This window comes from Gavialis gangeticus, unplaced genomic scaffold, assembly GCF_001723915.1.
Source record: "Gavialis gangeticus isolate Ggan-Ray unplaced genomic scaffold, GavGan_comp1, whole genome shotgun sequence".
Classification (NCBI taxonomy): Eukaryota; Metazoa; Chordata; order Crocodylia; family Gavialidae; genus Gavialis; species Gavialis gangeticus.
The window spans coordinates 5,053,154-5,064,432 of record NW_017729005.1 but is presented as its reverse complement, the minus strand read 5'-3'; the positions used below and the strand labels follow the sequence as shown (position 1 = coordinate 5,064,432).

General features: G+C 40.9%; 1 protein-coding gene across 3 annotated transcripts in view; it reads right to left on the bottom strand.

Moving 5' to 3' along the window:
- MPP6 (membrane palmitoylated protein 6) overlaps positions 1–517 on the bottom strand; it is a 65,454-nt gene extending 64,937 nt beyond the window's left edge. Inside the window, exon 1 of one of the 3 annotated variants that reach the window (XM_019508593.1) lies at positions 370–517. In XM_019508593.1, coding sequence (XP_019364138.1) covers positions 370–468 — 99 coding nt within the window. In that variant the 5' untranslated portion in view covers positions 469–517. Of the gene's footprint in view, positions 1–351 lie in introns of all 3 variants that reach the window. The other 2 variants (XM_019508594.1, XM_019508592.1) reach the window with 2 other exon arrangements.
- Between the last annotated feature and the right edge of the window lie 10,762 nt (positions 518–11,279).

Below are 11,279 nucleotides of genomic sequence, written 5' to 3'. Positions count from 1 at the left end.
ATGCGCTAAGGATTGGTACAATGCTGTATAAATAAGCGAAGAATAAGTGTCTCTTATTTTAAAAGCACTTTCATGAAGTATTTTGCTATACTATAGCTAATATTTCTAATCCAATTTTATGTTCATCTTCAGAATCTACCATCTAATGTTTGAAATAAGACTTCAGTTCAATTGGTGCAAAAAGGTTTAAGCCAAAGTGCCAAAACTGCTGACATTTCTTTATGCATGGTAGACGCACACAAGATGAACGGTACAAAACTCTGTAATACTATTCAGATTTCCTGGCCTAAAAGTGAAAATATCCAATGCATCTTGCACAGATTTTTATTCAAACTATCAATAAAAAAATACCTTAGCAAGTGATCTTACAATAGGGTTCTCCATAATTCCTTTGAGGAAAATAAGGTCTATTTCTTCAGCTCCTGTTGATGTGGGTAGATCCGTAAGGTTATCCAAAACCTGCTGCATGGCTGCTGATGAAAAGAAGTATAATGAGCAATGACCCAAAGTACTCTAGACAAGTCTTTAAAAAAATCCCAATATTTATAAAATAACTTGGATATGTAGAATTACTGATACAGCATCAGTTACAATGGAAGAATTACTATAGACATTTTGTACTGCAAATTAGAATAGTAAGGCAACCAACAGGTTATCTACATTTACCAAGAAAGGGGGCAGAAAACTGTTCATTTGTGTCTTACATTTTTTTTTAATCAATATTAATCCTTTCTATTAGGCTTTCCAATAGGCCTTTCTTCAGATACTTATTATACTTTATGGCAGCAATGCACAAGTAAGGATGTTCTCTATATTAGATCCTTAAAGATAACCTTCCATATACTATTAATGGAACATATATTCATGGCTGTTTTTCCTTCCATTTCTCTTTCATAAAATATTTTCAAACCCCCTGTGCACGCATACACATTTTGCAGTATATGCAAATACTTGTATATGTGTACTCATCAGAATTTTTCAACTGCATGCATGTGATTTCAAATCTTTTACAAAAAAGTCTATTTTTTAAACTACTACACTGTAGGCTGCATAAAGGACATGGTAAGAGTCAGAAAAACACACATTCCTCCCACAAAAGAATGTGCTCTAAACTTGCATTATTTCTTCATGACTTTCCATAATAGCTTTCATTATGAAACAACAATGTAACAGAATGGATGGTATTTAAACACCTACATTCTGATATCTTTCCTTCCTAGAAAATTCCATTTCACAAAAATATTTTCTGGGCATTCTTCATCAGATAGAATTTTTGAACAATCAAATGCTACCCTGAAGTTAAAATAAGGTACAATACTTTATGTCAAATAACTTCTAACAAATACAAAATGCTTTCACCATGCTTTGTATTAAAAGCACCCCCATTTCAAGTGAGTTCTTCTTGAAAGCATGAGTAGGAAGGAAATGACAGTTATATTATACTTTCATACAGTGACAGCATTATTTTTTTGCTGTCTTTGACAGATAAAATGTTGACAATCACATTGTGAGGTTTATGGTACACACTGTACCTCAACCATTGAAACAAGATTGTTATAAAGGACCAGAGTGTGTATAGTCTAAGAGATGCCTGTTAAATCTCTTTACTGGTTCTAGTTCAGGTTCCAAGTAACCCTAACTGCCGGTCCCAATTTCTGAATTGTTAACTATACAACCAAAGATTTACCTTTTTAATGTTGGAATGAATATAGCATTTCCAGAACTACAGAGGTGCCTCTGAGCTGCATTTTATTAGGCAATGATAAGCTCACAAATGTTAAAACACATACTTTATCTGTGGTACTCAGACTCCATCTCTACCATTATAGTTTTATGATTCATGTTCCCCCTAAGATTCAGTACTTATTCTACAAAATCCTGACAAACTATGCCAGAGAAAGTAAATTACAGCCAATTTCCCTCTTCCCTCTCTTGAAATTCTTAACTTAATTTTTGCCATAAAAATATGAGTTGAATTTTACTTCGCTTACATTCAAGTCAATATTTACCAACCAGGCCATTTCCCTTTTACTGTTAAAAATTCCATATAGATTCATTTTGAAAGACTAAAAGCAAGTTCTCTTGTTTCTTTGCAAAGGATCCTGGAGAAAATGAACACAAACCCTCCTTCAGGTTAAAGCATGCATCCCAACCCTAGCATTGAATTCAGCACTGCATGTCAGCAAATTCATGCATAATAAATATATTCCACGCATCTGCATTTTAATAGAGCACTCTCTCCAACTGAAAGTATTAAATTATTCAAAATCATTACATCTTAAAATAAATGTTATAATGCTTTGACTGTAGAAAGACCAAGTAGAAAAAAATATAAAATACTCTGATCAAAATTTAACATGTGTAAATCTCAAACAGCTTCTCTTATATAATATCCACACACACAGCATAATGTAAGCTATACAAAACTTTACCTATTTTAAAGTGTTGTGCATGTAGACAGGAATGTTTATGAATGAATGAATTTATTAATATGGCTCTCAGATTCTTGTGTCTGGCCATTATACTGTTACTAGCATTCCTGGCAAGCCAACTCCCACACACAATTCACAAAAGTAATCCCCAGATTCAAGCAAATAAAAGTAATATGCTAAACCAAGGAACACTTTAACCTGTTTTATTATCCAAGTCCAAACGATATTTTACAACTTGTATTCGGAAAAATTCTCTCTGTCCCTTAAATACTGTCTGCATTATTTAAGTTTTCAGGAATAACTAAATTTTTATGGAGTAAAAAAGTCCTGATGGACTGAGAGTCACAAGTCTTCCAAGACAAAGAACAATATTGAAGAGTATGATAAATTAGGATCAAAATAGTCTATATTGCCTATCTTGAGTGCACACGCATACATAGATAATTTAATTAGGAATGTATGGTGAGTTGCATACTTCTTCTCAATCTGACAAGGTAATGCTTTGTTTAAATAGCTGGAAGTGTCTTTTACACAATTATCCATCTTGTATGTCCACAACTGAGAAACTCTGTAATAAATAAAGTAAAATATTTTTTTTCTTTCAGATCCAACTATCTTAAGTCTGACAAATGGTTAAGAGTGGCTCCTGTCTCTGCTTTTCCTGACTATGGCTAGGGACAGAAGTTCTATATAAACCACTTTGGCTAGGGACAGACATTGCACAAACTGGTTTAAGTTATCAGAAACTGGTTTAAGCCTATAACAGCAGATGTTCAGCGCACATAAACCAGTCTGAAAATGGCTGAAACCAGTTTGAGATAAACCTGGGTGAATGTAGTAAGTATCAGACTTAACTGATTTGGCTCAAACTAGTTTATGCAATGTCTGTCCCAGACCCCTTGATGGTTTAAGATAAATCATACATCCTGGCATGCTCTCTGGGTTGGGCTGGACTATCTGCTTCACAACTGGGCTGGCCCATCCCCTCTGCTCCCTGGCTAGAGGTCGGGGATGGGCCCGCCTTCCCCCTCACCATTCCCTGCTAAGCAGGGATTCCACCATTTCCTCTGCCTTACACAGATGCACAGTATTAGCTAACAGACCACATGCTGTCTACGGTCCCTGCTGTGATAGACGGGACAAAGGCAGAATCAACAGGTAGCTGGTAATATCACTCCATTAAGAAAACAGAGGGACAAACACTGAGTTATGGGTGATGAATACTGTGTTATCAATTCCCTGCTGGAATGCTCCTGAGGTGGGGAGAGAAGGGAAACCCCTCCCTAATCAAAGCATGCTGCCAAGGCGTGTCCACTGGCCAGGCCTCCCTCAAATCAGAAGGGAAGGGAGAGCTGCTCTAGCACCCCCCCGCTTTTAATCTGAGCCACTGCAGGTATGTGCCTGCATTTTTTCAGTCCAGAGGGGTTGTCTGTTCAGTTACAAACTGGTTTAGCCTAGCCAAGTTAGACTAACCAGCAAAGATTGAATCAATTCAGGCTCAAGCTTTTTGAATGTCTGTCCCTAGCCTTTAAGTAATCAGAAACTGGTTTAATAGAAGTTCAGTGCACATAAACCAGTTTCAAAATGAGTGAAACTGGTTTAAGATAAAGTTGGTTGAATATAGTATCACTTAACTGATTTGGGTCAAACTGGTTTATGAAACTTCTAATCTCAGACCCCTTCCTCGTTCAAGTTAAGTCACAATCCCCCAGCACCCATCATGCTTTCTAGACCTGGGCTGGGCTGTCTCGTCCAGCAGAGAAGGGTTGGGGGAGGCGGGGGAGAGGATGTAGGGACTGTTTCCTGCCCCCCCTACCCCCAGGCAAACCTTGGCTAGGGTCTGGGGCCAAAGAGGGGTTTAAACTTCATTTCCCCTGAGTACAGAGTTCTCTTGCCCTGCTAAAAACTTACTGCTGGCTGCCACTGTGAACTACACATCCCAGAGGCACCTGGAAGCAGCGAAGAGCAACCCTGTAGAGTCCTGCTGCTGTGGTTCTGGACTGCAAATCACCAAGACCTCAGAGGCAGCAAGAAGAGGAAGTGAACACATTGCCCATGCTGGCTACATGCCAGAGAGCCATACCCTAGCAGGCCCAGCTTCTGGCCTAAGCCACTGCAGGTATGTAGCTACATTTCCTGAATCAAAAGTGAATGTCTGTCCAATTGTTTCTTAATCTCTGCAATTTAGACTAACCTGCAAAGAGTGAAAAGATTTAGCCTTGTGCTTTTTGACTGTCTGTACTGAGCCTGTGAGTTCAGGTGCTCAGGTTGCTTTTCACCTGTACAAACTATTCTAATTATCTAATGAAATCTTCCGTGCTTTGTACTCAACTGCTATGGGGTAGAGATCTGTTAAACTAAAAAGATTTAGTCCCTCTGTCTCTCTGTCAATAACTTGCACTTGTATCTCGTGCATCCTCTCTAAGTCATGAAAGTCCTTTTCACTTGCACGGGTATATTTTGGCACTCTGTAAGAGCATGGAGAATGTTGAAAATAAATTATATTTGGAGCAGACTAATGAGGCGTGCATAATTACATGAGTTCTAAAAACAAGTTTAAACAACAAGATTAAAATTAAATCACCTATGAAACTAATTCTCATTGTTGGGCCAGATCCTGCCTACTTTATTCATGTCAGGTTGTCCACTGAACTCATTAGGACTGGCTTTATAAGCAAAGTGCCGTAATTCTTGGTGTACAAGTGCATTTTAGAATAAGTTACTCTATTTTAACTGTTCAAATCTTAAACTGTACTTAATTTTAATCAAGTTTATTACTGTTTCCCCTTTCAACTACCTGTATTTTTTAAGGGAAAAAAAATTACAAGAGTCAAGGAACCTGGATAGAACAAAAGATGTATATATACAGTATTAAGTATCATAACTTTCCAGAATAATTTTTAACATACTTTAATTCCTAGTATAGGAAAACCTTCTGACACTAATCTGAGTTTCATTTGAAAAATAGCTGTATTAAGACTCCATGAATGAAGTTCATCTATAGCTATAGAGACAGGCTACTGAGACGCTAAAAATAATAAATGGGGAAAAATGAAAAGGAAATGACTTCCCCCCACAAAATAAGCTATGATGTGAAGAACAGAGACAGAATTTTAACTTTCTTTATCAAGGAAAAGGATATTGCTCTGCAGAAGTGTGCAATGGAATTGCTCCAAATACTCTAGTTAGTAAGAATGGCACGTTAGGTCTCTACAGAGGATTTAATATTCAAATTGCTGAAGCTACTGAGGAATGCAAGCTTGGATAATGTTTCATTAAACAATTATTATAGCTTGGTAACATGTATAATTCTGAAAGCATTAAAATACAGTTTTTATGCCATATCAGTTTCAAACCTATAATCAATATGAACACATTTTAAAGTCAACATTTTCACTATTGAGAAAAGATTACGGTGGAAGTGATATTTCAGGTAATAGGAATTCAAGAAGCACTCATTTCATAAAGCCATAGTATGTACCAACTGCATCCAGCTCGATATTTTTACTTGATTAGTAGTTCTCATTGGAGAACTCAATGCCCCAGCTTCCTTCACCTGCCAATCTATTCCTGCATGTTCTAGTGCAGGGGTGGGAAAAATACAGCCCACGGGCCAGATACAGCCCATCAGGCCATTCTGTCCGGGCCACAGGGCCCCTAGAAACGTTTTTAAAATTAATATTTATTTGCCTCTGGCTCCTGTCAAAAGCTTGGAGAGCTGCATCCAGTTAGTAAGTCTGTCATGGTGGATGGGGAGGAGGGAGGGAAGGGGCCTGGGGGTGCAGATCAAGGCCCCTGCAATGAGGGAGGGAGCGGGGCTGAGGCAGGCATTGGTGGGGTGGGGTGGGTGCGGGATGGAGCCGTAGCTCATCCAGGGATGTTGAGGGGGTGGTTCCTGCCACTGTGTGCACTTGAGGTCACGGGGGGGAGAGGGGTGCCCCCAGATCTGCACTGGATGGGGCAGGCTTCAGCTGCAGACTGGGGCCAGGACTACACAGGGCTCTTCCCAGTGGGCCAGCACCACTGCTGCCCTCCCCAAGTGCAGCCTAGGCCCTACTGGGCAGAGCCTGGAGCAGCCCCGGCCCCAGCCCACCCTGCGCAGATCTGGGGGCACACTCTTCCCCTCTTCCCACCCTCCTGAGGTACACGCAGCAGTGGGAGCTGCAGCTCCATCCCATACCCTGTCCCGCCCCGACTGGATAGCGCCTGCCCCAGCCCAGCCCCACTCCCTCCCTCACAGTGGGGGGGCCTTGATCTCTTCCCCCTCCCCACCCCCCACTTTCCACCACAGCAGGCTTACCAGCTGCATGCAGCTCTCCATGCTGTATCAGAAATTGGATCGGTATCAGCCAATATGCCTCCTTAAAAATCAGCTATCAGTATCAGCCCCAAAATTCTCTATTGGTGCATGCCTACCAGAAACCACTCATCTAATCAGAATATCCTTGGTTATATATTTTTCTCTATACTACTCCAAAAGAAATATAGCTGAATCTGGCTCCATCCTGTACTGGGGGCGGAACTAAACGACCTTCTGAGGTTCCAGCCCTACTTTTCCATGTTTCTATGACATAGTGCTGTGGGAATGATGCATTAATTCCAGTAATCTCATAGTCTCTATATACGGTTGAGGAAGGTGCACTTCATTATTATCAGGAGAACATTATGGCAATATTATCTAGGATCACTTGAACAATTTTTTTTCTAAATCTAACACAAAAATAATCTTTTTGCCAATCATACTGCAGTTAAATCAGCTGGAGCTCAGCTAATTGAGCCCATTATTGGAAGGTTCTCATCTTTAGATATGCATATAGGATAACAAGGCTTCAACACTGAGGTCACTATTAAATCAGAGACAAAAGATTGCCCCACAAAAGGGAAATCTATAATGCATTTCAATGAACAACTTAATGCTTAGGAATCAGCTCTACAGTGTTTTCTAGATGTGAGTTCAAGTAGCCCTCATGCAAGAGGGGTTACATATTTATAACCATCTCCTGTGTTTTAATTCTGGTCAAAGGTTTGATGATATTCAGAAAGATGGAAATACCTTAGATAAAGCTCAAATCCCTGAAACACCTGGATTCTGTCAAGTATCTCATCTATAGTTCCTCTTCTGAATACAGCCAGAATTTCTGATCCTAGTGATTCCTGCAGAAAGATTCCCAGGCAAGGGACTAGATGGGGTAGATGGGAAAGGGATCATATTTTCCAGTCAAATATAATGTGCATGGAGGATGATTTCTAAAGTCTGTCTATGGTTATGGAGTGTAACAGTAGAAATAGGAATGGTTGATCTTCAAAAGGTGAAAGTTTGGGGTAAAATCAGAATGCAGCCCTGGTCTTCTGTGTCAAACAGGAAGCCTAAAATTCAAAGATGTGTCTTGCATGCTTTATCTGAATTCTTTTTGTTAGAAGATTGTTGGTAATAAGCAGGCATCTGGGTTTCCTATTCACCATGGAAAAATGTAGAACACCACAGATTTTTCCCCCTTTAAAGAGAAAAGCATAGGAAACAGCAGGTTTCCCCATGCAGGCTGGCAGTGTCTTTACCTGCAGAACCAGTGCCTGTCTTGGGGGTATGCAGGGAGTAGGTCATGGCCCTGCCCCCAGCCCCATGCTGTTATGGCCTCGTGATCCCAGCCCGCTCCCAGATGCTGTTCCCTGCTAGCCCACAGCCCCATTGCAGCCACTTGGCCAAGCGCAGGGCAGAGCCACTTAGAGAGTTTTGGTGAGCTTTTGCAAGGATGGGTGGTGTTGACCTAGCCTGTGACACCTCATCAAAACTCCCTTCTTGCGGCAAAAATTTGGGTCTGTATCTGTATCAGTGAGGCCATGTCATCTGGTCCATGTAAGTAGGTCACCATGTGAACTCCAGATAACCCTACCTGGCTAAGAATGATGTAAGGCATCTGAGAAAGGTGTTGGGTGAGGATTTTGAGATGCATGCAGAGCATGCGTAAGAGCCATGTGCACAAGTAGTATAAAGGGTGTGCGTATGGGTGATTGGGGTTTGCCTGAGGCGTGACTGAGAAAAGGAAAGAAGTCAGGGTGCTTGTTGGCAGGAAGGACAGAGAAAGACATGGAGAGGCTGAGTGACAGATCAACTGTGTGAACTGCAGAGGTTCCTGGTGCTGTGCCTAGTCGCTGTAGGCCCTTACCCTGAGAGATCTTTTGTCTGCCACCTGAGCACAAAGGGTTGTCTCCCTGGGCTCTTCCCTCTGAGTGTGTCTATCACGTAAAGTAGTGGCCCTCTACTCTGATTGGCCCTCTAAGCATTGCCCTATCCTGTTCTTCTCTTTTAGGTCGTTGGGGGTCTTCTTGGTGTGCGTACAACGAAAATCAGAAGCCACTACCTGAGGTGCAGTCATCTCTACACCAACGACCAGAGCTGAAGTGCATAAAGTTCCCCTGTCCCTTTATTATAAAGTTTAGTCCCCTTATTGTCATTGTTGTAGTTAGATATTGTTGGGTAAGGATTTGTATGGCATTGGTATTAAGTATAGGCAATGTAGGATTTGATAGGTAATCAAACTTTATAGTGACTGTTAGGACTAAGTGGGTTCCTGTGTAGCTATATGGCATATGATACTTACCTGTTTTTGTTAGTTTTATATCAACCATTGATTAGTGTCAGTAACATCTTGGTGCGAGTCCTAATTAATCAAATCATAACTAATTGGGTGGTAATAGATATGCCCTGGTCCATCTGTTAACTATCTCAGGGCCAAAGACCACCACCTCATTTGCTGCTGGACAGTAGGGGGAAGCTGCCCATTAAGTGACTTTACAATCCTACTCATCCATGGGTTTTTTCAGTTTTTAGTCCTGGTGCATTTTATAAAACTACACTTGAAGTTATCCCTTCACTTCCTGCAATACTTAGTTCATTTGTTGCATACTTTGCAACCTCCGCAACTACAGAAATGAGTCCTGTAGACCACAGCCTCCACTGATTTTTATTTCAGAGCAGAACTGTTATGTAGTGAATGATAGAGGAATTCTTTAGAAAAACTAGTGGGTACGTCTGCATAAAAAATGCAGTGACATGCAAAGAGATGTGAGCTAGCTAAGGTGCCAGAAACTGTATGACTGCATTAGCACAGTGCTCATTCTCCGTTCTCTTTCAGTTCCAATCTCTCCAGGTGGAGCCCTGAACTAAGTTAACTTTACACAGCACTTCACTGTGCAATTTAGATGTATCTAGTACCTGTTTATATAATTGAAGACTGTAGTATAATACACATTCACAAAGGGTTTAAATTTAAATTCCATAGGTTTTGGTGGTACTTGTCTTGAAATACTCTCAGTCTGTTCATTCCTGGTTAGTGAGATTCAGTCACTGTAGTATAATGTGACAAGCACCACAATGTTCTATCAACATGTGGTATATGTGACTCTTTGTAATGCTTTTCATGGCAGCTGAAATGCTGTTAAAGTGTTTTTTGGCTAAATTTCAGTGCCAAGTTGAAGTAAGTAACAACTGTTCAAACAGTACTGTTGACCAGATTTGTTTACATAATTTTAAAACATTCATTTTCAGGCACTAGAATTTTGAGAGGATAGCTTTTGGGAATAATTTTATAACTGGGGAAATAAGTGATCATTTAAAGATAACTGGTTCTTCCCTGCAGTATCTTTGACCATTACTCTATCTTTTAATAGGAGTAAACTTTAACACCCATGGAAGTAGTTAATATTAATATCTTTTCCTAGGGGTAGTATGACTAAGCACACAGATTTATTAATACATATATTCTCCCCTGCAATGCTCCTGCTTAACTGAAGAAAGCGTTTTATTTGAAAATTTGTCTGACTTCACTCCAGCCATGCAGTTGATCCAGTAAAAGACTAACACTCGTCTTTGAAAAAGACAGCCAATTCTGATGTGGTCACAAATGAAGATGCAAAAAAGGTCAACAACAAAATCCTGATGCTTAAATCACATTTGGAACAAAATCCTGATGCTTAAATCACATTTGGAACAAAATGTCAATTTTGTTTTTAAATTGGTGCCGATATGACATTTCGCCTCCATATTTCTAAGCAGGGACTGGGACAACTGCCCCACTAGGATTATGGATAGGCTCAGGGACAATTTAGTTAGGGAACTTTTGGAGGGGCTAGATGCGTTTAAATCACCAGGTCCAGATGCTCTTCATCCAAGGGTACTGAGCGACTTGGAGGTCATAGCAGGACCCCTGGCACAGCTGCATGAGCACTTGTGGGGCTCTGGCGAGGTCCCAGAGGACTGGAAAAGGGCCAGTGTGGTCCCCATTTACAAGAAGGGGAGAAAGGAGGACCTGAGTAGCTATAGACAAGCTAGTCTCACCTCAGTCCTTGGGAACACCTTTGAGAAAATTATCAAGAAGGAGGACCTGAGTAGCTATAGACAAGCTAGTCTCACCTCAGTCCTTGGGAACACCTTTGAGAAAATTATCAAGGAGCACATCTGCGGGGGCCCAGCATGGGAGGTAATGCTCAGGGGCAACCAAAACAGGTTCACTGCAGGCAGATCCTGCCTGACTAACCTTGTTTTCTTTTATGACCAGGTCATCAATTCCTTGGATGCGGGCATTGAGGTGGATGTCATCTACCTGGACTTCAAGAAAGCCTTTGACACTGTTTCTCCCCCCATTCTCATAAAAAAACTAGACAACTGCAGCATTGATGCCTACACAGTTTGACAGGTGGCAAATTGGCTCAATGATCGCACCCAGAGTGGTGGTGAATGGGTTGTTTTCGACCTGGAGGGATGTGGGCAGTGGAGTTCCCCAGGGCTTGGTCCTTGGGCCCGTGCTATTCAACATTTTTATCAGCAACTTGGAGGTGGGCGTAGAAATC